The 27,443-nt window shown below is 39.5% G+C and overlaps 2 protein-coding genes across 4 annotated transcripts in view; one reads left to right on the top strand and one right to left on the bottom strand.

The window, feature by feature from the left end:
- Nucleotides 1-11,094: 11,094 nt before the first annotated feature.
- ackr3b (atypical chemokine receptor 3b) lies at nucleotides 11,095-15,696 on the bottom strand. Its single transcript, XM_017481866.3, has 2 exons — nucleotides 15,491-15,696; nucleotides 11,095-12,987 (listed from the first exon to the last, which is right to left on the bottom strand). The coding sequence occupies exon 2, from the start codon at nucleotides 12,956-12,958 to the stop codon at nucleotides 11,861-11,863; it is 1,098 nt and encodes a 365-aa protein (XP_017337355.1). The 5' UTR covers nucleotides 12,959-12,987; nucleotides 15,491-15,696; the 3' UTR covers nucleotides 11,095-11,860.
- A 2,864-nt stretch (nucleotides 15,697-18,560) lies between these two features.
- The window catches only part of iqca1 (IQ motif containing with AAA domain 1), a 51,979-nt gene continuing 43,096 nt past the window's right edge, over nucleotides 18,561-27,443 (top strand). The window contains exons 1-7 of one of the 3 annotated variants that reach the window (XM_017481864.3): nucleotides 18,777-18,852; nucleotides 18,975-19,083; nucleotides 20,826-21,153; nucleotides 21,779-21,898; nucleotides 24,093-24,275; nucleotides 26,574-26,645; nucleotides 26,916-27,118. In XM_017481864.3, coding sequence (XP_017337353.1) covers nucleotides 19,073-19,083; nucleotides 20,826-21,153; nucleotides 21,779-21,898; nucleotides 24,093-24,275; nucleotides 26,574-26,645; nucleotides 26,916-27,118 — 917 coding nt within the window. In that variant the 5' untranslated portion in view covers nucleotides 18,777-18,852; nucleotides 18,975-19,072. Of the gene's footprint in view, nucleotides 19,084-20,825; nucleotides 21,154-21,778; nucleotides 21,899-23,524; nucleotides 23,625-24,092; nucleotides 24,276-26,573; nucleotides 26,646-26,915; nucleotides 27,119-27,443 lie in introns of those variants that run through there. The other 2 variants (XM_053684331.1, XM_047159001.2) reach the window with 2 other exon arrangements.

Below are 27,443 nucleotides of genomic sequence, written 5' to 3'. Positions count from 1 at the left end.
CAGTGACTAGACCAGTCCTGTTCTTGGTCTAGTCAAACGCGAATATCATATTCCTTTTACTGACACTGTAGGTAGCTGCTATGCAACTAGTTATTTTTATGTCCACTTTTTGGTTTTATAGAGTAACAAAATACATTGAAAATTGTAGTTATATGACACAAACAACCTCAACCTCTACCGCTACCACAAACAATCTCAAATAGATTAGTTCCCCTTGTACATGTACAAAATGTAAACTAAAATAATGATCTGAGTGATCAATATGTACGAAATATAACAGCACTCACAAAAGTGTTTGTATTCTCTTATACCACAGAAATTTGCCATCAATTTTTTTTTTTATTAATTAATGAATGACAAGTCATACTTATTGTAAGTTTGTAGTTATGTGTGTTGTTGTGGAATGTCCAAGAAACATGATTCCTATTCATTCCTATTCATCACTGACACTGGCTGACTCCTCCTTCCATAAATGTTTCTATACAGAAAGCTTCTTTTTTTGTTGAATAACTACACATTTTAAACCAATTTATTATTAGCATTATATTATGCCATATGACTCCCTGTGTAAGCTGCTACCACAGAAACAATAAAGTATTGGAATGAACACATTCATTTAAACATGGGATTTGTCTCACCGCTGGATCTATTGTCAGAGCTGCTGCTATAGAAAATGACTCAACACTTTCTGACCAATCAGAATTGAGAATTCAACAATGCTGTGTTTATACTGTGTGTATAAAATTAAAAAAAAAACCTGTACTAGTTATTCATTCAGCTTCAGTAACTGGCGTATCCTGCTCTTGCTTACGTTGGCTCCAAAGCCTGTCCTGGGAACACAGGTCATGGAGACAGCGGATATATTCATAGTCCATTGCCAGTCCACTGCAGGGCACCATGTGCACGCATTTACACCTAAGGCTTTTGGGGAAATAGAAGGAAACTGGAGAAACCGTGAGGAAACCTAACACTGAAATGCAGACACAGTAAGAACATGTGAAACTCCAGACAAACAGTAACCTGAGCTTAGGATCAAAACTGGGACCTGGAGCTTTGGGACAACAACGCTAGCTGCTGAGCCACTGTGCTGAGTACAGGTTATGCCATGCAAAAATGTGTCAAACCCTTTTAAGCTTTATGTGGAAAAGATGATAGATTCAGCTTGGAAACTTGATAGATTCAGCTTGGAATACTTTAGAAAGACATATCAGCATCACACTGTCATTTATTAAACAAAACACAGTAATGTAAATTGGGTTGGGGGGACTTTTAGAAGAAATAACTTTGTACACATTCAATTTTCAGTAATGGACTTGTGTAACAATCATTTTTTTTATTCTGCGACAGCCATAAAAGCAACCGGAGGTCAGAACAGTAGTAATCAGCATAAATGTCCCACGAGCTATAAAATAACATTTGGGGGATTGTAGAGAGCTCTCCATGTATGGGTCTGTTTTGAATTTAGTGTCCACATGTCATCCTCATTAATCTTTTCATCCCTCTCTCCACTCATCATATCTAGCCACCACTCACAGTGCTTAAGTGTTGGAACTGATAGCGAGACACAGTCAAGTTCCAATGCCCTGTAGTGTAGTGCTGCTTTTCTGGCAGGATTGACAGAAAGGAGACAGAAGGAAGCAAAAGCAGTAGCATGAAGCCAGTCACTCCTGCTTCTCTGGGAAAGAGTCACTTGGGTCGGTATTTTTTTTATTTTATCATATATTTGTTTTATCATATTGCGAAAGGTTTGTGGACACATGACCATCCCACCCTTATGGGCTTGTTGAGCAATCCGTTCCAGATATAGTCCCTCCTTTGCTGTTATAATAACCTCCACTCTTCTGGGAAGGCTTTCCTCAATATTCTGTGTGTGGATTTGCTCATTCAGGCACAAGAGCATTAGTGAAGTCAGGCACTGATATTCGACAAGAAGGTCTGGCATGCAGTTAGCTTTCAATTTGATCCCAATAGTGATCAGTAGGGTTGAGGTCAGGGCTCTGTGCAAACTACTTTACTTCTTCCACAGCAACCAACAGTGGTAATTAGTGATTGGTTGTTGAGAACATCAGTGATCAGTGATCGATCCTTTGGAACAATGGTGATCAGTGATTGGTTGTTGGGAACATTGATGATTAGTGATTGTTCATTGGGAACAGTGGTGATCAGTCATTGGTTGTTGGGAACATTCATTATTAGTGACTGGTCATTGGGACCAATGGCGATCAGTGATTGGTTGTTGGGAACAATGGCAATCAGTGATTGGTTGATGGAAACAATGGCGATCAGTCATTGGTTGTTGGGAACAATGGCGATCTGTGATTAGTTGTTGGGAACAATGGCAATCAGTGATTGGATGTTGGGAACAATGATGTTCAGTGATTGGTTGATGGGAACAATGGCGATCAGTGATTGGATGTTGGGAACAATGGCGATCAGTGATTGGTTGTTGGGAACAATGGCGATCAGTGGATGGTCGTTGGGAACAATGGCAATCAGTGATTGGTTGTTGGCAACAATGGCAATCAGTGATTAGTTGTTGGGAACAATGGCAATCAGTGATTGGATGTTGGGAACAATGGCGATCAGTTGTTGGGAACAATGGCGATCAGTGATTGGATGTTGGGAACAATGGCGATCAGTGGTTGGATGTTGGGAACAATGGCAAGTAATGATTGGATGTTGGGAACAATGACTGATCAGTGATTGACTGATTGAAACATGCCATAACTCTAGCTTTTCTGGCAGATTCGAGAGACTTAAGATGTTGGACTCATAAATGAGCACATGTAATCTGTAACTTTGGTAACGTCAGCTTTCTATTTAGCTCTCTTCTAAAGATTATATACACTTTCTTCTCATTTGTATGGCCTGTATTTATATATTTGGTTTCAATAACACTTTCTTGTCATGAGTTCAAAACTAACTCAGATTTTCCAGAGTTTTTTTTTTTTTTTTTTTACTCTCATTGGCTCTTAAAACAAAAGACAAAACCACAGCAGTTAGTTTTTGCACTTTGACAATAAATAAAGAAAGAAATAAAGAAATAGCTTAGAGTTACTCTGGAAAAAAGAGTAAAGGCCCAAACATTATACATGCTGAAATCTTGTTTTAATTATTCTGAATTTTATTTTAAACAGAGCTCTATCTGCCATATACAGCAGTGAAAACTTCACACAGACTGTGCAATAATGCACAAAAGAACACGTTGTTAGGACATTTGATCCCTCAATCAAATCATTGTTTCTGCTGAAAACTTTGCATCATTACGTGTGAGATATCATTGTGTCCATGGATGTTTCATTACAGGAAGGGCAGAAACCTGTGTAATGTTTCATGACAAATTGTATTACGGTTTCCTTGTGTTACTCTTCTGCAGAAATACATTGTTTGAAAGGGGGTCAAAAGCGCTGATTGATATCTAAAAAGTTTATTCCATCTCTGGGTTTAAAGTGTGTGACAAAATAGTTTGCCAATATGAGTAATGTGCTGTTTTGATATGCTGAGTATTAGAGTAGTGCTGTATATGTGGTTTTAGCCTGGGACGAATCTTTTCTTATTGACATGGAATGCTGAATACTGATTGGTCAATACCGGCTCTGGTACCATCATTGGTTCTTTGTTTCCGGCACATATTCTCTGTTAATTTACTCAGTAGAACTTGTGTATACTTGTATACACTGCCCTGTTTGTCCTGTTTTTGTCGAAGATTGCTAACCCTGTTCATCTGGTCTCTGTGTTTATTCTGTGTTTCCTTATACCAGAACCTTTCTTTCCTTTGTTTATGTCTTACCGTTTCTGATCATGCATTTGTTTGTGTTCTGCCTACGCAATTGTTCCTGGCAAAAACATTATTCAAGGTATTCAGTATTTGCACTTGCGTGCCTAACTTGAACTTTTCAGCATTCATTACATGTTCTTTACTGCACGCACTTACTTTTTCCATTGAACAGAAGGAAAAGGGGGAAAAATGACATATTTTTAATTTTTTAAACAATTTTTTTACTCTGCAAAAGTATACACTTTATATTTCCCTACAAAGATAGTAAGTGTGTGTACATGTGTTAAGTCTGTGTACATGCTGTGTTCAAATGCATTGGGTGTCTATTCTATTCTGCATGAAAGTAAAAGCTCTATCTGAACCGTAATAGAACATGGAAGAATAGAAAAAATGACACCCCTTTCAATGTCCTCCTGTCACCCACAAACATGCCATGTCTCAGGGTCTTTCTGCTTATCTTAAGTTCCTTGCGTGTGAAAGTAGTGGGCCCTGGGGCAGTAGGGGCTCAACTCAACCCTCTTTTCTCTTCCTGACAAGAGCAGCACCCCTGCACCTCAATCATCCGCATGGGCCCTGTTTATTATGTCCCGAGAATAGCAGAAAGCAGGAGCCCCAGGCTCTGAGCTTATAGCCAGGCCTCACATTCATATGCATTAGCACTGTGCAGCCTTGGTTCAAAAAGAAATGGTTTACTGCAGACACTAGCACATTTTTCTTTCAGGACACCTGACAAAGCAGGCTGAACTATAGCACCTGTAGTAGGAGATCAGAAAAGATGTTGGCAAGCGTCTGCGTTTGATCAGAATCAGCACTATGCTACATAATAATTTTTTTTTAAAAACACACTAAAGTTAGAGGGATGTCAGAACGGATAGCAGACTAGCAGTCGCGACGTCTCGTGATTTATTTCATTTCTGCTTGTTGGATTTCTTAAATAAATATTGTGTGTGATTAGCTGACAACAATTCACTGGGAAAGAATTCCAAATATTTCTCTTTTGTAGAGTCAATTCCAGTCAGCTTATTGTAATGGCAGCTTAATAGCATGTGTTTAAGTAGAAAAATCAATCAGTAGTGCCAGACTATTATTGGATGTGATGGGCAAGAGTAATGACTCTCATTTGTTAGGCTTCCTCTGCTTAAATATCACATGCTGGAAAAACTGGTATTTCTCTCTCCTCAAGCCTTTCTTCTACATACCATGGCTTCAGCCCTTATTTGTAGAGCCTAAACACATTGAAAGTGCACACGCAGCTATTGCCGTGGCCTAATCTGGACGACGCCAGCACACTTGTTTAAATAAGCAAGACAGTAAGTGTCCGCTCTGCACACATTAGTATAATTCTGGTGGTCAGACCATGAGGATGTAGCACTCTTGTCAAAATAATCTTCTCAAAATTGTTCTTTTGCCACATTCAAGCCAGAGCACTCTGTATCGTCCACCGCCTCTACACCACATGCTCTAAATTGATTAGTAAGGAATCTTTGTTTGAGCACTAAGTACATTCTCAGAAAATGTCCTTAATGGATGGATCTGTAAAGTGTACCTTTCCTTGTTGCTGGGGTTGTACCTTCAAAGTGTGTAGACTGTTCTTTTACCTAGGAAGGTGTACAGTACAGTACCTTTAAAGCGTTTCTCAAAAAACTAATTGGGGTGCTTAAATCATTTTAAAGGTACATTATATCCACATTTCAATGTGAAAGGTACATATGAAACATACCGAATGTGTACCTTTGAGAGTACAGTAGGAAAGGAAAGGTGCAGTTTTGGTGCTATTTCTTTCTGAGAGTGTAGCCACAAATAATTCTTTTTATGACATGTATGCATATCATTCTGACAGTAGTGTAGTAATTGTACTGCCTTTTTCATGTATGTGTGTCGAATTACATCGAGCGCTTCAACCACTCTCCCTCTCCCTTCTATGGTTTCAAGCTTTGGTCAGGCCTGCATTGTAAAGCAGATAAGCAGACGTCTTTGTTAAATAAAGGTGAAATGAAAAATGATCTAGCCTCATTACCAAACAATAAGAGTTAGCGAGAGGCTGCCAAATACTGAGGCCAAACACAGGGAGTGGAACTCTGAATGGGCCATTGTCACTCTCACTGAAGGTGCTGTATACTCGCAGGGTGACGCCCAGTGTGTGATGCTAATGTTATGATGGACCCCTCCCTCTCTGGCCTACTTAAACTTTCTACATGTGACCCAACCCTGCTGTAAATACAGGAATCTGAAACGTCATCCATCTGGCATCATCTTTGTAACACTTTCTACAACATTTGTTCAAACAGTACCTCAATGCCTCTGCCCTCAATAAAAAAAAAAAGGGAAAAAAAGTTGTACTCCAGGAAATATATTTAATGTTCATTCATATCTAATAATCAATGCTCAATACAGTCGATAGGGCTGCAACAATTAGTCAAAAATAATCAATGATGTCTGTTATGAAAAATGATCAACATGAATTTTTATATTCAACAACAGAATCATGTTGTACTGTAAGAGCACGCATGCCCTCTGCTTACAATACTGTCGTGAAGCCCCTGGGGGAAGAAGCAGTGCTGATACTATTGCTCCACATCACTCCATGCGCAAAACTGTTTTCACATCCAGTTCTCTCAAGGCAGTTTTAACAAGCCATGAAAAACAACAAAAGTGGAGTCCAAGAAAGCAAAACACTGATAGTTTCTCTCAAGAAACTATCATGGTGCATGGTATAATGAAGTCTCCTGCTCGGTGAATTAAATATATTCAACAGTTGACGTTAATGCTTCATATTACAGTTTATACTAGGGGATTTTAAAAAACATTTTAGCAGTTTTTCGTAGTAAAATATGTGAAGCAGTTTCATGGTTAAGGTTAGTCTGTTTAATTTTGGGTTGTTAAAATGAACATTGAAAGTCTATGTGATTTAGCTAAAGACGTAGAGAAAGATCCGTATAAAACCATCATTTTAAAGTATTGTGTGCTTTCATTTAAAATAAACTACTTATCAAATTCCTTATGTGCAATTTAGCTTGGTTATTGCTATTGTAACAGGGAATAATCATTAGATCAGGCCTAGAGCAAACTCAGTAGAGTACCAAGATGTTAATAGTTAAGTAGTTCCTCAGCTTTGTTTTACAGTATTATTGAAAAACAGATAAATAAATAAAAATGCCAAATGATATTTGTTATAGCTGTTCTCATTTTTAGCAGGGGCAGGGGTGAAGGTACCACAATCCACTGTACGAAGAAGACTTTGAGCGCAGAGATATACAGGCCATACCGGAAGGCGCAAACCGCTCATGAGCAATAAGAATCAGAAGGCCAGATTGGAATCTGCAACAAAAAATTCATTAATTAAATACAGAGATGAGACACATTATTTCTGGAACCGATATTAACCTTTACCAAAGTGATGGAAAGGCCAAATTGTGGAGAAAGAAGGGATCTGCGCATGATCCGAAACATACAAGCTCATCTGTGAAACATGGTGGAGGTAGTGTCATGGCTTGGGCTTGCATGAGTGCTTCCGGAACGGGCTCACTAACCTTTATTGATTATGTAGCTCATGATTGTAGCAGCAGAATAAATTTAGAAGTTTATAGAAACATTCTCTCCGACAATGTCTATTTGGATGCTTTTCAATTCTGAAATGCATCCAAAAAATGTCATCCTTTATCATGCAGCATCATGCTAAACTTTATCATGCAGTAAGACAATTATCCCAAACACACTGCCAACACAGCAAAGGACTTTATCAAGGGGAAAAGTGGAAGGGTTTAGACTGGCCATGTCAGTCACCAGACCTTAATCCAGTTGAGCAGCATTTCACCTCCTGAAGAGGAGACTGACGCCTGGAAAAGCATCACAAAAGAAGAAACCAACAATTTACTGATGTCAATGAGTTTCATCCAAAATCACGTACTGTGACAGTACATACGGCATTCGATGCAGTACCTACTGCAAGGTAACTCACCCAGTCATACTACATCTGCCATGCTGGCATTGTCATGTGACCTTCAATATCAACGTAAACACAAAAATCTTAAAGGGACCACCAGATTAATGCAAACACACTAACAGCAAAATGCACATCAGGAAAGTTAACTGAATTAGTCATTTAATGTGGGCAGTGTTAACAGGCTGAGGTAAATTTGTTGCCATTAGCTTGGCCGGCTAAGGCATGATGGAGCTCGTAAAAAAGGTGTCAAACTCTGTGGGTATTGTTAAACAAGTCCTGTTTAACCAAGGTTTAATAGTTAAATAGAGCTGACACTGTCTTCCGCCATTTCTTTTTTGTGACCAGTCCCGTTACATTACGGGATTTTTGACTCGCGTAGTGTCTATCGGTTGCACGCTGCAAAATCTCGCCTGAAGCAATACTGCTTTTCGCCTGTTGCGTAGTAGGGTGGTACACGATTTCGGATGCAAGCAGGGATATGCAGCCAAATATTACGTGTTGTTTACTTTAATTTACAGCAAGATTTATCTGTTCCTATACTTCATAATGTTTTATGTTGTTTAACACATCTAGACATAAATACCAGGAAATAAAAACTGAAATCTTAAACTCTTCAACTCTTGTCTCATATCCGTTTGTTGACTTCAAACCCAAATGTCTTTGCTGTATAGCACAAACAATGAATCGTCCTTGCCGTTCCAGTAGTTTCAGAGGGGACTGTCTTCTGTCTTTAACAACACACAACATAAAAAAGAAAGGATTTAGGTCAGGCCAATTATTGCTGTCTGTCTTTGATGTGACCTGTTTCTCAGTGTTTTGGGCATACTTTTGGGTCTCCTTGGTGAACCCGGGCCAATGGTCAGGAGATAAGGTCATGACCAAGGTAATAAATCACTGTATTCATACACACAAGTACTTTCTAACTGTGGTTCAAGTCACCAATGACTTCATCTTGTTGAGATTAACACTTCCCTAACTTCACAAAACATGACAGCAGGATTGCTTTAAGCCTGAGAAAAGGACATCCTGTAGTTTTGTGACAGAATTATTGCTAAATCATTCTGAATCGTTAGTGCACACACACACACACACAACCGTGAGAAAAGGAGCAAGTCTCTCCCTCATCCAAATAAATGATGACACTGTGAAAGGATGTTCTGTCCTGCTGTTTCACCCCAACACCACCCCAATGCCTTTCACTTACCCACACACACACACACACACACACACACACACACACACATCTCATAACACTCTGAAGATCCGTCCTTTCAAAGCCATAGCAGACGGTCAGTTTGCCTCCAGGACTCGGCTATAGTCGTCTTTGTGAAGACAATTTATTGTTTGCAGTGGTTTTTAAAATATATATATATATTAATTAAAAAATACCGCATAGGAAGCCCTGGAAATCTTGTGTGCTAATTGGCAGACCTTGCTTGTTGTGTTATTGTTACTGCTAAACTGTGAAGCTACAAGTGGATTTGCAATCATGATTTTTCTCCATTTAATCTCTGTGACAAGATTACCAAATAGACCGAGTCTCTACTCCAAATTATTAATAAATTATTAAGCAATATGTAAGACATGCTGACCATAGCAGATTTTTAATCAAGCAATATATCTATATATGATGTGTGTGTGTGTGTGTGTGTGTGTGTGTGTGTGTGTGTGTGTGTGTGTGTACAAATAAACAGAAATTGGTGGTTGCAGGAATACCTTTTTTTTTATTTATTTCAATAGTACTTTTTAACTTGTCAAAATATTCATGGTTTGGAATGATATGTTTATGTTCAGTATTTTTAGTTGGTGAATATACTAGGACATTCTTAGTGGTCCTATACTCGAACCCTGAAAAAAGAAAAAAAAAAAAAAGAAAGAAAGAACAAACTGCTAATCCATTTAAATGTAAGCCCTACTCTGTTTTAATTAATGCACTGGGTTGTAGCACTACTGGAGTTGTAGTACAGGTTTTTGCAGGTTGAAACAGCACAGTAAAAATGCTTTGTTCTGTTTTTAGTGTGTGTGTGTGTGTGTGGGTGTGGGTGTGTGTGTGTGTGTGTGTGTGTGTGTGTGTGTGTGTGTGTGTGTGTGTGTGCTCCATTTTCAGCTATAATTTGAGCAAAAGGGGATTGCCAGATGGTTATTCCCTATACATATGAGTGTAGGGTTAGAAATATAATGGTGCATCATATTATATGTTTATAGACAAACTAAGACCTTGTTCTCTTTTGGGGAGTTTCCAATTGGGAGGTGATGGTAATCATGCCTCACACAGACAGTGTAATTTGCTGTGCACGGTTATGAAGAGGGAGAAAGAGGGTCTCTTTGAAACTCGGTGCTGACTCCAGGAACACCTGGATCCTTTTCGGAACTACAAAGCAGAAAGACAGAAAAAGAAGCCCTGGTACTGATTAACCAGCCACCCCTCCTTCCCTCTGCCACCAAAGGCGAATGTACAAAGAGCAAAAGACACACACACACACACACACACACACACCCACACACACACACACACACACACACACACACACACACACACACACACATGCAAGCACATGAATTATCTCCACTAGATCAGTAGAGATGTCTTCTAACCTTGAGGGCCACCATATGGATTGACTTTACAATGGAAACAGCTTGTGAATATTGAACACACTTACAGTACTGTATCCGTATTCGCGTTATAGTTTTACAATACCTTAAAAGTACAAGTAACTATTATAAGTAATAGTTCATACAAACTACCAGTTAAGTACCAAACTACAGCGTCTAAGTGGTGTCAATATGGCTTCTTGGTTGTTGTTTTTTTTATAGCAAGTCACATGGGATTTCTTCTTGTATTCTTAACGCTCAGTAGTCTATACATTTTTTTTTTGGACATCTTTTCACATTCAATAGTAATAAATATTCCTAATTTAAATAGTTATGTGGTGTTCGGTACAGACAGGTTGATGGTGCACACAAATGTGTTGCTGAATTTTGTTTGGAAGTTGTGGGTTTGCTGTTTAAAGTATAACTAACTACAATGGGCCAGTGAGTAAATGCTGGTGCTGGTTTATATTCCAAACATAATAACAAAACAAAACAGAAACATTTTTACGGCTAAACTGTGAAGTTACAAATGGATTTGCAATGGTGATTTTTGGTTTCCATTTAAGCCACGGATCCTCGAGACAAGATGCGATTTAAACTGAGTCTCTTCTCCAAATGATTGATATATTACGTAAGACATGATCTCCTTAGCAGATTTTTAATCAATCAATATATCTACATTTTGTTTATTTATCTATTTACTTACTTACTTATTTATTTATTTATCTTTGTGTGTTTGTTTGTTTGTTTGTTCTGGTGTGGAAAAATAAACAAAAAAAAATTCAGGTATACCTTTTTTTTTATTTCAATAGTACATTTTAACTTGTCAAAACACTGAACATACACACTGATGAATATATAAATATTCCTTAATATTTACAAAGCATACATCTATCTAAAAAAAAAGTATATCTGGTTTCTACAGCGGGATTTATACAATAACACATGCAAGCAATTCAGTCATTCCTTGACAATGTCTCTTAATGAGATTTTGGACTTGTCCCCTTCCGCTCACCATGCTTTGGCTCTTTTGTGTCCCTCCTTATTAACTCTGTCTTGGTCCATTGGCTAAACACTTGTGATGCCACGACAGTCAGCCTAAAGGTGGCCGAAAGGTAGAGATAAACGGAGACAGGGTCAGCCCGGAGGTCAAGCAGGGCCCTGAGGCTTTGTGAGTTCTCTGAGCGTCTCCTCTGGGGGAGCGGATTTCGGCTGACCCCTATGACCTTATACGCTTGACCAGTCAACCACGAAGCTTACTGGCTTACCCTTCAACTCAGTACAAGTGCTTCTGTCAATACATCTCTCAAAATCAATTGATTTTACAAAAAAAAAAATACAATTCTATTTGTATATAGAGATGTACGGTATATCCTGAACAAATACAATATTCTATAGTCCCTTACAAATGCATATGCTGTTTCAGGAGATGCGGTTAAAGAGAGCTTTCTCTTTGTAACTGTCCCATATGTGTTTCTCAACCCAATACAGAGGGCCAGCAGAGTTTACAGCAAAGTCAGTTAGCAGTTTCTTCACAGGAAATTTCCTCACAGAGGGCCCTGGCTCTCAACAGCAGAGTACTCAGTCTCAGAGGCACGTGTCACGTCGATTAGCTTGGCCAGGCCACTTTTGGTGGAGTACTTAAAGATGAAGGCCTTCATGAGGTCATAGCGGTAGTTGCGGTTGATGAAGTTGTACACGACCGGGTTGACACAGCAGTGTAACAAAGAGAGGCACTGTGTTACATGCAGTGCCACGTACAGCGTATTCTCCAGTGTGCAGCTCAGTGGCAGTGCGTTGACCAGTGCCAGAGTGTCCAGAAGTAGCGTGCCATGGTAGGGCAGCCAGCACACCAAAAATACCACTATGTAGGTGAAGACGAGGTGACGGCTGGCACAGCGCTCCTGGTCGGCCGAGGAGCTGATCAACCTGGCTAGGAGGGCATAGAAAACAGCAATAACAGGGAAGGGAATGGCAAAACCAAGGACAATGAAGCTCAGTTGGACACCTACAGTCCACTCGTATAACTTCTCGGCTGGGTACATGGATTTGCATACAGTTATATCTGAGTGTGTGGACTTGACCGCCTGGAGAAAGTAAGTATCAGGCAGGGCAGCGAGCAGTGCCAACACCCATATTCCCACACAGATGACCTGCCTTATCCATCTTCTCTTGCTGTGTCCCGGGGAATCACCACAACGAGCCACAGAGATATAGCGGTCCACACTCATGCAGGTGAGAAAGAAGATGCTGCTGAAGAGGTTGACACTGAAGATGAGATGTGTGATCTTACACATGGCATCACCGAATGGCCAGTGGCCATGCTGGAGAAGCGAGCTGATGGATATTGGCAGTGTCGCCACTACACACAGGTCAGCAATGGCCAGGTTGAGGATATACAAGTGGGTCTCGTGGCGCTCACGGCTGGACCGAATGTTCACCCATACCACCAGTGTGTTAGCGGCCAGGCCGATGATGAAGATGAACACATAGAGGATGGAGAGCGAATAGAGCATGGCGTTCTGACTGAAGGCAGTTTGGCACACTATGGTCTCCACTCGGGAGCCGTTCTCCTCCAGGAAGGAGAAGTTCTGCTCCCTCAACATGTCCAGCAGGTCCGTCAGTTCGTTCATGTTCACATTCATGGTGATTTTCCACACCGGAACTCTTGCTCCTGCAACGTAAAACATCAACTGGTGAATTATGAGGTGCTGGTGAGAAATGTACACAGGTTCCAATTAAGTACTGGGAAGACAGAAAAATGTGCAACAAAGAATGTTTATTTTTAAAAACAACATTCATAATCTAAAACATCTCAAACACGCCAGGGTCCCATGTCAGAGGGCAGGACCTCATGTGGTTTTGAAGGAATTTTTTCAGCCTCATACATAACAGGGAACCATTTTTCAGGGTTACTGGGTTGCTTGTAATCCATCAATAGCAATGCTGGCCACTCAAAAAAGGATCAAAAAGGGGTATTATCAAGGCTGATAGTTATAGCCTAACGCACCTGAAAGCAATCGTCATCTGAAATGCAACTGACAGAAAGAATGCATACGAGATCTCTCTTCTTTAAGAATGTTATCAGTACTCAACAGTACTATCAACAGCACTCACACGCAGTCCATTAAGAAAAACAGAAAGAACTGATAACAGCTTAGCTCCACAAATAATACAGGATCAAAACCCATGCAAACAGTAGATACTAACTGGATTATAACTAAGCCTACCATGACAGCTTTATAGCTAAAATCTACAGCGTACGAATTCTTTACTCCTAGTGCTCTGGAGCTAAGAAAGACATAAAACCCTTACACCAGAACCGCTGTGATATTGTGAAAACGCTTCAGATATCCATAACAAATGAGAGCTGCGCATTTTTGTATTTTTTTGTATTTGTGCAAGATCATAAAGGAGCACAGTGACAGAAAACAGAGGGCTCCACTTCCGAAAAGCATCAGAGTGATTGAGGGTGAGGGGAAGAAAGAGGCAAAGAAATAATATTGCTCAGGAGGTGAAAGCTTGCATTACAAATGGGCATGGACAGCAAGAGATCTGCACTGGAATTAGGACAGACAGAGAACAGAGGAACGCAGCATCCTGAAATATATATGACACACCTTACTATATATAAAAACCCACTCCACTGTCTTTAAGACAGCCAAGTGCATGGAGTATTTCACAAACAACAGCCTACGACTGAGCAGAGAAGCAGATCAATGAGCGTTTTACAAATACCGTTATTATGTGCAAGCAGAACAAGCATCTTAAACCTATCCAGGGCCACATCTTACATCTGTTGTTTACAAAGAATTGAACACAAAGTGTCAGCTTCCAAATGGACGACTTGTGCTCGTGTGCAGCGCACAGCTGAAGAGCCATCGACTGATATAATCTGTTTAAGCTTGTATAGGTTCATTCCATACCGGCCGGCTGTTTTGAGCAAGAAACAGCGTTAGCACCTAACCATAATGGCATTGAGAGAAATGTGAGAGGAGCTGCAGCTGCTCTTAATGCACCGCTACAAGATTACTGATCCTACAAATCCACAGCAGCAGCGGAGCCAGTCATCTTCACAGCTCTCTTCTGTAATTATTGGTGGAGGGAGACGATGTGAGCCGTGTCAAGCTCTGACCTGGCTCATCAGGTGCAATAAAACATGGTGGTCTATGAGTGCTCCCCCACCCACCTTGCTGTAAAACTGTTGTGTTTACATTTCTCAAATACAGCGGGTGCCCTTACCTGAACCCCCATGCCTGAAGGCACAAAGAGCTCCCTGTGTGGACACGGCAACTCTCGCCTCAATCCCCCTCCTCACCCTCGTCTCTGTCTCTCTCTTTCTCTCTGTCTCTCTCTCTCCTTAAGCCGCCTGAAACTCTGCATTGTTTCTCTTTAACAAGCTAAAGCATTCGGCCCTACATAGGCTAGGAATGGTCAGTGGTCCTTACAGGCACTCAGAGCCTAAAAATATACCCAAAGTGTTCAATCAGTATTAATGAAATGAATGACTAACAGAAGCATAAAAGCAATAGCGCCCGAGAAAAATGCAAAACATCCGAGAACAAGTTTGCACTCCAGAACAAATTAGCCTGAGTACTTACATTCGGAAGCAGAAATGGAGGGAGAAGAAACATTAGCAAAGGAGCACGTATAAGATTATCACTAAAAGGTGTCACGGTGAAAAGTCACAACATCCCACATATCAAAACCTTGCACAGCATTCATGTGAGAGCAGATGTAGCAGGGTTAATTCACTTTCTAAGAACATTGCTTTAAAAAGACTTTATGTTTTGTTTTTTGTTTTTAAAAAAAAAAAGATCTTAAAAGCTTAAAAAGTTACAAGCCTACCACACCTTTAACCTAAATGTAGACTATAAACACTTCATCATGAGTTTACAAATGCATCATTCCTAATAAGCTCTACTCGTTGCTCTGACAGTGAAATCACTAGGCTACATGTGACACTTTTCCACACTGTGGAGGTAATCCGAATGGGTAGAATGTTAATCAGATTATGTGAGAGCTTTAAACTGTTAAAGCACTACATACCCGCCCCAGGACCAAATCAACTCTGTTTGTGATCTCAAAGTTTCTTCAGCCAAAGTTTAATGTTACAAGCAAACAAGAAGCGTTTCAAGTCGCATTGGATGAAAAGAAAATCTGAGCACAATCCTTACGTTATTGGTATCGATCCCCGGGATTCCGCAGATCTGGTCGTGTCGTAATCCTGCACAGTCACAGGTCTGGCTTAAGCACAGAGGAGAGTTTGGGGGAAAGAGAGAGAGAGAGAGAGAGAGAGAGAGGGACAGAGAGAGATGTGGTCTCGCTGTGCGCTACTGGCGCTCGTTAATATATGCGGAGGAGAGCAGGAACGCCTCCCACCAGCAGCACTGAGGAACTGAACTAGAAACTGGAGTTTCTGCCCCAATAAAACAATCATGAGAACGGACGTGCGACACGTCGGATTTCCCTACACACCAATACAAACACATCATACAGTTCAAAGAGAAAAGTGCATAAGGACATTTGAGAGATGTGAAATTGGAAGAAAAAAAAAAAAAAAAAAAAGGAGCCAACACTTGAGACTAAAGCTATTCTTTTGGATCCTTAAAAACTTTTCTACCTTCTCAAGGAGGATGGTTTAAAAGCTCCAAAAATAAATAAATAAATAAATAATTCTTTGTACGTTAGCCATTTCAGAGTGTAGGTCTAAATTTACATCTTCTTCATAAGGAGTATGATTAATGAACAGCCCCCCCCCCCCCTCCCACGCAGACAAACACACACACACACACACACACACGCACACACACACACACAAAGGCTGTCAGTAACCCTGCACAGTAAATAAATAAATAAATCAATAAAAATAGGTTTCACTTTTATAAAATACCTTTTTTTATTTACTTTTTTTCAGTTTTGCATGTTTGTTTTACAATTTTTATATTTTGTTATTTAGATTTTCCTTTTTTTTTCTTTTTTTTTTACTGCTTGCACGCTATTGTATTTGGTTATAAAACTAACTCTCCTTCTTCCTCCTTTAGGAGAATATTCTCTGTCTCTATTATGGTTACTCTATCCCCTCAAAGTTCTTGTATCCCTACAGTTTTTTTTTAAATGTTTTTTCTATTTTTGAACCATTTATTTATTTATTTTACCAGTTTACATTTTTTTTTTACTATAGTTTATTTTATTGGTTAAAGTTTTTATTATTATTATTATTATTATTATTATTATTATTATTATTATTATTATCATTTATTAATTATTAATTATTAATTATTTGTTTTATTATTATTATTATTATTATTATTATTATTATTATTATTATTATTATTATTGGTACATTATCTACATTATATAACTAACTAATTTATCCAACCCTTAGCAATGTATTACAACCCCTCCAACAGATTTTTGCTGTATGAAAAATATTTCATCCACACTATGTGTTATGACTAATAGCAGGTTATTTTGTTTTGTTTTGTTTTGCTTTTTGCAGTTGTTGTTGTTGTTTTTCCTGTTCCGAGTTTAATTTACCATATATCCTCTTGGCAATGGCTCATAGGCTTCCAGAGAAAAGGCTTAATATAGGCACAAGAGGGATTCACCTGTTGCTGTTGAACAAGTGTTCAGCTGACCCAAGTCTATTGATTTAAGTTTGCATGCTGGCTCGGAGCCACTGCGTATTGTGTGCTAGGCACAGAAAAGTGAAGTATCAAAATAGAAAACCAAAATCAGTGAATTCTTGATTAGGTACACTGTCTGTTTCCAAGTGAGCTCCAGCCCAGAAACAGCAAAGTTTTGCATGATAGCACATATAAAATTATTTCATATTTCTTTAAGTTTCGCCCAGACACAACACAAAATCTGTTTCACATTCCACCGCTTATTACAGAACGCTCCAATTATCCCTTTGAGTTCATGCCCTATTGTAAATCAAGTCCAAATATTGGGCTTTGACCAAAAAATTGTTTTCATTCAGCAACCAGGATGGATGTAAATGCATTCAGTCAGTGCCAGCATTTTCTTTAATGAGGAAGGAGGTGGATCAATAGGCCTTGAGTACGCAAATAAATGCAACAAGGCATTAAGCAACACCTGACCAAACAATACACACATATTTCCTGTGTATTTGAAGCAAACTGTAGCCGAACAGGGGAAATGCACATGTGGAAAGATTCAGGACCTGCTACAGGGAATTTCCAGTATAACAGTTCCCACAGATTATTTAATACAACAGGTGACATTAAGTAGGTACAGAACAACAATGATTGCTGTGCATTATTAAAAAGCATGGGGATGAAAACTTTGGCCTAAGGAAGTAACTGGGACAGCAGGCCGGTGAACACATGTTTGAAGCACATTTGGTTTCTGTTAGGGGTCCTGTATGGTCAAAAAATGTCCAAATGAAAGATTGTAGAGGGAGGAAAAACTTTTTTCATGTTATTAAGCCATTTATCACGCCCCAGTTAGGTTTGCATTCCTGACATCAATGAAGGTTGGGTCTATTGTACCCAAGCCCTATATTTTGAACGATCTATTCAAGTAGAAATGTGTCCGAGCTAAATATTTAAGTTCTTCCACTCAATTTGATTCTCTCGATTTTAATCTAATATTGTGCTCAGAGGATACCTGTGACATTGTTTTCTTAGGGAGTGAACGACATTACGAGAAAGCATGACAGATCATGTACCACTCATGAAAGTGTTTTAATAGACTTAATCCATATAAAAAAAAAAAAAAACCTAAAACATATTTCCATGCAGAGGCCCCAGGAATAAGTCTCATTTTGACAAGCAATGTTAAATGTGTTACAGCCAGACTGCCCTTTTCACATGCCTTAACAAGTGATCATGTGTTTTCCCATGTGATGATGTGAGCAATGTGTCAAGGTGAGAAACAAGTGAAGGTGCAATTCATCATGTCATGCCCTGAAATTGTACATGCACACTCAAGTAAACACATGACATTGTGTGAAAAATATGTGATCATTTGATGTTGAAAAAGATTTATGCATGGGGTTACAGGGAGTTTAGGGAATCAGGTGAAAATAAAATTTGGAGAGAAAAAAAAATGTGCAAAACATGTATAATGTCTAAGAAACACGTGTGTCTTTTCTGTAAAATGTGGAATACCATTTCTTTTTCGTTAGCTTGTGAACTTAGCAGTTCATTTGAATACAAAGAACAAACCATCTGCGCGAGCTTACAGCTCGAGCTTGGCTTGCTAACAGAAGATTTGCCACTTTAACTTCACTTCGCGTTTCTTTTCTTTTCTTTTTTTTATCCCTCGATAAGATAAGATGATCCGAAAAAATGTCTTAAAAGATAACACCTTTGGTTACGACGCCATTGCATTACATAATTCAACGAGTATTGTCTTCTGTTTTCAAACTGCTCTGTTTAGCTGAGCGCATTCTGTGCTAAGCGCGTCTCCAGCTGAGCGCGCGCTCACATTCAACAGACTTTGATCTCGTCGCCATGGCAGCGGCGCGAGGCGTCGAGCAAGCTACCCCTGGGGCGCGAGGAACGAGAAAGTCAGCAGTTTGATTAGTCATGGCGGATGGTTTAATATATGTATTTGCTTTAATTAAATCATGCGCCTTCTGACAGGAACTCGTGCTTAATTTGGTGGTTGAACATTTCCTGTTTCCTGCAGTTCAGGGTGGAAACATACACAGCGCGTGAGATTATTCGCTCAGGCTCTGATACTCACGCGCACTGACTTGTGGAAAAGTGAAGGGATCGCATTGAAGGATGTCAGACAGGTATGACAGTAACTTCCTGACCTATATATATGATACCGTATTAATGCATTGCTTTCACATAAAGTATAGCTCTGTGGAATGTTAAAAATAAATAAATAAATAAATAAATAAATAAATAAATAAATAATACTAACATGGATATTGTATATAGTGTATATAAATTACTTAAAATCCATCCATGCAATATAACCTATACTATAGCTAAGTGCAAGAAGGAAAGTTCTGTGTGAATGAAACATGCATGCAAACTAAAGTGCACTCTGCAACCCTGAGAATGAATGAGATGTGGGGGAGTGGGGCTACATTGTATTCCAGTCCCTATGGCAAATAACAAATTATGGCTCCTATGCCTTTCTCACAGTAGGCTATAGTGGGTTGAATTGAGCTGATGGCCAGCTAAGAACTCTGGCTGAACCAATTCTAAACCACACATCAGCACACACATTGAGACACCTGTGCAAGTGTGAATGTCCTCGAACAACATCTCACGGATCACTCCATCAGAAAAGCTATATTCCTTCCATCCCTAGCACTGCTGTCAGCATATCTTCTATCGTTGCTGCAGTAGGCTATTCTGTCCATCTGTTTTGTTGCCTGCAAGTTAGGGTATTTCTAGAAAAATGTTGTAAATGTTGCTTTAGAAGCGTCCTCCCAGCCTTTACCTACAGCTGCTTCCCAACCCCCCACACACTCCCACTCAATGCTGTGTCTCCTTTGATTTGGTCACCCCTTCAACCAAAGGCGCTTGACAGTGGTTTTGCCCACACTGAGATCCCACTGTATGGCCCCATCAGAATACGAAAAGAAGGTAGTTTCACCCTCGGTCTGAACCCTTTCAGAGGCGCACAAAAGGAACTCCGACACACAGGAGGATTAAAAGAGCGCAAAGGGGGCATCTATTGGAGCATTGTGTATTCTATTTAAGAGGCTGAAAAGTAACATATCAGGATTTATTTAATTTAATAGTCCCGTAGTAAAAAAAAAAAAAAAATCCCATGATTTACTTATCAGCTTACACTCTTATTTGCTAGCCCTCCGTGTTATGTTCTCTTGGTTAATCAGGACTATATTGGGAAAAATACAGCCTGAGGGTACTAACACTGCAGTCCAACAATAAGCTCCCACAGCAGGGCAGGCTTTTTAGAGAGGTGTTGTTAGAGACGTAAATAGGTAATAAACTCTAACCTGCTTCTCTGGAAAGGGCTGTGAACATCGTGCGCAAGGTGTAGGGAAATAACGAAAGGAACCATGAAGTGTTTCACATTTCCAGAGACACCCCTGAGGATTTTTATTTCAGTTTATTAATAACCATTCGGTTACGGTGTACACACTGAGTTTACTAGGTATTGGTTTCATTAGGTAGGCCTGTACTAATCCAGTAACTAATATACAACAACTCAATTCATATATAGTTTTTTGGTGCATGTATATTTGGCTATATATCTATAAAAAAAAATAATAATAAATAAATAAATAAAAATCAAGATGACTGTACAAGAGCCCTTAAGGGGATTTAAAATTTGGTCTGTAAAGTTAAATGCATTTGATTCCTAGCACTGATGCTGTTCTGCTAACTTCATTATCTATAGGTTAAATTATTTATTTTTTTTAAAGAGATATCGATCTGTTTCATTGTAAACTGAGAATTTAAATCTCTTTAATTAAAGAGAAAAGCTGAAATAGCAGATTGTTCAGATTGATGTGGATTAACATATCAAAGTCTGTTGCTCTTTTGTGTTCAGCTCTTATGGCAGAATGTGGGCAGATGCCCAGGGGGCCTTGCAGGATCTACTGCAAGACGAGATGCCCCCATTGCTGCCCCGTCCTCAGAAGGATCGTTTTCAAGTCTTTCAGACGCTGGCCACTTTCTACCTGCGCTACCTCCAGATCTTCCGGGGGCTGGAGGCAGCCTATGACCAGATCGTTCATCCCCAGAAGAGACGTGTGGTGTGCCACGTCCTGGAAGGAGTCATGGGAAGATTGGTGGAGCTGAAGAACGAGATGGTAGAGTTAGAGTTCTCTGAGTTTCACTACTTTGATGACGTGCTACAGGACCTGAAGATGACGCCTGTGAGTGCATATTGCGCATAAACTTGAACATCATAAAAGATTTTTGCACTTTTTTGCGACACCACTTTCCCTATACAGAGGGTGTTTTTAATAAGTCATAACTGCAATTAGTCCATGGACAAATTTGCATATGAATTAACCAGCATTTCCCTATTTACCTCACATTAAATACGTTTCACTGTATAACTCCTGAATGAACACTGTCCAGTCTAAATCTAAACACTATTCCAATTTAAATCTTAAATCTCAAAACTAGTCCAAGATGTCATAGCTTCTGAAAAAAACACCTAGACTAGACTGTATTACATACATTTATTTTAATGCTTATAGAGTAACCCTCTAGCGCTCTAGACATGGTTCATGTTTGAGATCAGTTTCATCAGGCTACAATGTAATATCTACTCAGATATTTTAGTTTACAGCTTTGTCCAGAAACCTTCCCTCTTTGTCGTCGGAAAGTACTACTTTGCTAACCCAATCCTTTTAAACGGATTTGAATTTAGCAGAAAGGTAAGTGGGGTCACATGACCTACACAAGCAATACTCTTCAGATTTCCACTGACTGGGCCAGTTCCCCTTTAGAGCTTTGATTTAATCTAAATTAAATCTTTTGTGCTTTTCACAGGAGGACCTGGAGGTTCCCATCCCACGCTATTTTGTGAGGGAAAGGATGAAAGCACTGAAAGAAAGAGAGAAAATGCTGGCTTATATTCTGGCTGAAAAGGGGAACATAGAACAGGAACATGTGCGTATTAAACAATTTATCACACCTAATAAAATTACAGCCGTTATATTCTTTCAGGTCAAAATGACCTTTTTTTTTTTTTTTTTTTTTTTTTATAATAGAGGCATGATGCTAAAATGCTTTCAAATTATTTATTTTTTTATTACAGACATTTCCTCTTTGTCTTATATGGACTCTAGAATTCTGTCTGGATGTTAACATAAGTATTGTATAAGTAGTAAGGAATTATGGAAGTACAATGGGATGTGCTGGTGTAGCAAAAGAATCAACATCAGCTGTTATAGAATACTAATCTACATTTTCTGACCAGTCATTATTGAGAATTCCACAGCACCATGGTATTAACTGGTAAAAATTCCACAACACCATTAATTCATTGTGAAAAAGTATTTTCCACCTCCTTATAACCTTAATTTTTGCATATTTCTAATACTAAATGGAGTCAGATCCTCATACAAAATGAAAAGACGAGGAGAACATGAGGAAATACAATCCACAGTGTTTATCACAGTGATTATTTCATTTATTAAAGGAAAAAGGTTATGCAACAACTATATCACCCATATAAAAAATAAATAAATATAGTGGTTAGCACGTTCGCCTCACGACTCCAGGGTCGGGGGTTCGATTCCCACCGTGGCCCTGTGTGTGCGGAGTTTGCATGTTCTCCCCGTGCTGCAGGGGTTTCCTCCGGGTACTCCGGTTTCCTCCCCCAGTCCAAAGACATGCATGGTAGTCTGATTGGCGTGTCTATAGTGTCCGTAGTGTATGAATGGGTGTGTGAGTGTGTATGTGATTGTGCCCTGTGATGGATTGGCACCCTGTCCAGGGTGTACCCCGCCTTGTGCCCCATGCTCCCTGGGATAGGCTCCAGGTTCCCCGTGACCCTGAAGAAGGATACAGTGGTATAGGAGATGGATTGAATTATTCCCCTTAAACTGATTGTGCGACCTTTAGAGGCAACAACTGCAACCAAACACTTCCGATAAGTGGAGATCAGTCTTTTACATCACTGTGGAGGAATTGTGGCCCACGCTTCTTTGTAGAATTGCTTTCATTCATCCACATAGAAGGGCTTTAGATATGAACTGCTCATTTAAGGTCCTGCCACATCATCTCAATAAGGTTCAAATTAGGACACTGACTAGGCAGAGTGGAATTTTGCTTCTTATGAGCCAATCAGCTCTGGACTTGCTCCTGTTTTTCAGATCATTGTCTTGCTGCATAGCCCAAATGCATTTGAACTGGGACTGATGCGTGAGCATTCGCCTTTAGGATTTTCTGGTTGAGAGAGAATTCATGGTTCCATCAATTGTAACAAGTCACCCAGGCCCTGAAGCAGAAAGGCAACTCAACACTAGCAAACTAACATCATCATGTTTGACTGTTGGTATGATGTTCTTATTGTGGAATGCTGTGTTAGCTTTATGCCAGATGTAATGAAAACATGTCTTCCAAAAAGTCTTCCTTTTTGTGTTCTTTCGTGACTTCCTGGATGAGTTGTCGATGTGTTCTTGGAAGAATCTTGGTAGGCCGGGCACTTTTGGGAAGATTCACCACTGTTCTGCATTTTCTGCATTTAAAGACAATGGCTCTCACTGTCGTTTGCTGGAGTCCCAGAGGCTTAGACATCTCTTTGTAACCCCTTCCAGACTGATCAATTCCAATAACCTTCTTTCTCATATCTTCAGGATTTTCTTTTGATCACAGCTCAGTGTGCTTCTTGGTAAGGTTCATTGCTGGAAATGTTCTTCACATTGCTGGGTGTGTCTACTCTAATTGAACCCAAATATAAGTTTAGTTAGTTTGTTGTTTGAGTAACTAAGGAGGAAAATACTTTTTCACGCATTTAAAAACTGTATTTTGGATATTTGAAGATCTGAAACAATTACAAACAATTACATTTGTCAAATTATGCAAAAAGAGAAGAAATCAGGATACTACAAATACTTTTTCACAGTTACTTAGATGAAGATTGGGTGTTAGATATATTGGATGTATTTATTCTGCATTGTTATAAATAAAAAGATAGCATCAATTTGACATTGATAAGTATTAAAGAGAATATAAGAGCTCAAACTGGGCACAGATAAATTAGTACTTTTTGGTAGCAAAAACAGTGATTAGTAACAACAACCCTAATATCCAGACCTCACTTTCTACAATGTTATATTATGTGTGCTTGGTATTGTAGGTTACAGTACACCGTATGACTGTGGAGAAGGCAGTGCGATTGCTGCAGATGAGTGAACGTGCACGGCAGGGACGCCTCAGAGCTCGTTTTATGAAGGAGATCCGAGATGAAGAGAGGAAAAACCAGCGTCAAGTGATCAACAGCACACTGGATCCCCATCTCTCAGCTACTCTCATACAGAAGGTACTAAGCAACTAGGGTTACGCAACTAGTGGGTTAGTGGTTAGCACGTTCGCTTCACACCTCCAGGGTCGGAGCCTTGATTCACACTGTGGCCCTGTGTGTGCGGAGTTTGCATGTTCTCCCCCGGTACTCCGGTTTCCTCCCCCAGTCCAAAGACATGCATGGTAGGCTGATTGGCATATCTAAAGTGTCCGTAGTGTATGAATGGGTGTGTGTGTGATTGTGCCCTGTGATGGATTGGCACTCTGTCCAGGGTATACCCCGCCTTGTGCCCCAAGCTCCCTGGGATAATCTCCAGGTTTCCCTGTGATCCTGAAGGAAGGATAAGTGGTATGGATGGATGGATTATGCCTTGTTACCACACATGAAATATAGGATATTTTTGAAAAAGGGTTGAGTAGGATTTTTAAATAGGAAGCCTGTTACATCCATTTAAAATAAAAATTAATGCTTTATGGTTACATTTAATGTTGTAGAATATCTTCGAGACAAGCTTGGTCCTGTATACTATGTGGCGTGTCCACAGTACATTTCCCTTTATAAATTGTTACTGTACAAACAGTTGGATTAGAGTGCATTAATATAATCCTGGTATTTGTTTTAGGCTCCCACTTCTCTAATATTCTTTGAACGTTCTATTTTCAACAATTTAGCAATACAGAAATCCCCAAATTAAACAATACATACAGTATATTTCTCATCTCTGTTAGATGAGATGGACAAAATAAGAAATATCAAGAAACAATAGTCTGTAATCTGTAACTCATTATGTACTAGATAAGCTCCTGATTAATGCCTGGTAAAATGTCTTTATATATAGCCGATAAAATGTTTTGACGGTTTTATACTTTTAAGAAAGAAACTTGTCTTGTGTTAGATATAAGTGCTGATTTACTAAAGACCAAGGTCTTTACAAATGGTCGAGAAACCCCTATGCATCTGTGGGTTAAAGGCAATGATAGGCAACGATTTATTGTTACCATTCCATACACATAACTGTCATAACTTTGTTTTTCTGCACAAATTAATACATGTTCATGTATTTTATGCTGTCTTCCAATCAGAATAAAATAACAATTTCTTTGAGGATTTATAATGGCTAAGCAAATTGTCCTCTCACTGCAGAAATAATATATATTTTATTATGTTCCCTGTGCACTCATAAAAATCATAATACTCATAAAAGTGTGACTCAAGCTAGACATGAAGGCCACTTTCAGGCCCAGAGAGAGAATATGACTGTAGCTCAACCTGACCATGAACTCACATGATGTCCATCTGTCCTGTCATCACTCCTCACTGGCTCTGCAAATCTGCTCACCAGGGATTATGGATGTCATGCAATCACTCCCGTAGCATGAAAGATACATACGCAAATCATGTGTGAGGATAATGTGCTTACGGCTCTTTTGTTACCCCGGAGCGGACTAGCACCTGAGCGAAGACAGAAAGAAAGTGTTCCTCTATTTTAGGCATACTTTTTCATTGCTCTAATCGTGTAATCTGAGTAAGGTGCCTTGACGTATTTCTCAAAACACATGTCCTTCAGACGATGAACATAATGTTAAACTGATAATCATAAAGAGATAAGAGATATGATTGAAGAGGTCTAAGCATTCGTGCAGTTGCGTGAGAAGCCTACAAAGCAATATGTGACAAAACAGCCTTTTCAACAAAACACCATGGCTTTCTTTTATCTCTCATGGCGGTTACTACATATTTCAGGTTTGAGCCACCTTAGTCAGCGTTGTAGGTATTTGCTTCAGTGCTATTAGTATATGCAAAGTGATTTACTGGCTTTAGAAAGCCTAATCTCCACACAGTTTGCTTTCTCATTCTCTTCTATTTGGGCTCTTCAATCCTGGATACGTAATCTCTTTTATCCAGCCAGCCTTAATTATTGGGTTGGCATCATCGTTGCCCTCACGCAGAAGCAGGAAACTCTTCAGGATAAATTAAATTCCTTGCCTCTGCCTATGAGCCAACAGCTGAATCTTGGGATTATATGTCTTGATGCTGAATACACAAAGAATGGTGCTGATCTAATTCCTAGCATTTTGTACAGAATAAAACGGAATTTTCCACTTTCGATTACGCAATAAACATGACCTATTACATTCCTTTCCACTAAAACTGGATGCTGTTGAGCATTACTCGATAATGGAACACAAATGCTGACTTGTCTTTTGTTCCAAAAATTTTGTCGTGTTGGCGTTTGTCTCCAGAGCCCCTGGCTCTTTCTCATTCAGGTACTCTAGTAATCTAATAAGTGTGTATTGTGACTGTGCTCCTCTGTAGACATGGCGGGGTTACTGGCAGAGGAAGAGGACCGAGAAAGAACGTCTGGAGGAAATGATATTTTTGGGAATGGTTGGTAACAGGAAGCACTGCCAATGTACTGTTTATGAGAAACATTTCCTTTGTCTGACAGACTGAAGCTTTTTTTTTACTTTTCTTCATTCAGGTCATTTTGAATGGCTAGTAGTTAGAAGCCAAGGCAAAAGCAGTTTTCACTCATCTGATGGGCCTTATCATTTATTGAGAACCAGTAGCAGAACTTACATGTGGTGAAACCATTTAAGTACCACTAGACATGGCAAGCCAATGTATGTATTTCAACTGTTTAATGAAAATTCCCAGATAGACCCCCGACTCCCAACACCCAGTCCCGCTCAGCAGCAAGCAAAGCATGTGGAAAGCAGCAGGCATCAGATGCAGGAGCAGCATGAAGCAGAGTACCAGCAGGCCCTGATCACCATCAAGGAGTCTGTTCGCTTGGTAGATGGACCGGACATAAAGGAAACACTCCAGGACCAGATACGCCAATGGTTCCTTGAATGCCGGTAAAATCAATCAAAGAACTGAGTAACACCTACAGAGTAAGCTCAAATATACTGATGATTTTAGGTGAAGCAACACTTCATTGAAATTTATATCCTGTTTAGTAAAAAAAAAAAATCATTCTTCTTCAGTAACAACGTCATCCTGGTTAGGGTGGTTGTTGATCAAGGACCTGGGAATACACCCTGGACAGGATGCCAGTCCATCACGGGAAATCATACGCACAAACATATTCACACACTCATTCACACCTAGAGGAAATTTAGCATAGTCATGTTTTTGGGAAATGAGAGGAAAGTGATGAACTGGGAGGAAAATCTCATAAAC

Source organism: Ictalurus punctatus, chromosome 12 (assembly GCF_001660625.3).
Source record: "Ictalurus punctatus breed USDA103 chromosome 12, Coco_2.0, whole genome shotgun sequence".
Lineage (NCBI taxonomy): Eukaryota > Metazoa > Chordata > Actinopteri > Siluriformes > Ictaluridae > Ictalurus > Ictalurus punctatus.
This window is presented reverse-complemented; position numbering and strand designations above follow the sequence as displayed.

Bases quoted from the DNA above. Each gene is read 5' to 3' on its own strand.
- ackr3b (XM_017481866.3), bottom strand. From the start codon at position 12,958: ATGAATGTGAACATGAACGAACTGACGGACCTGCTGGACATGTTGAGG.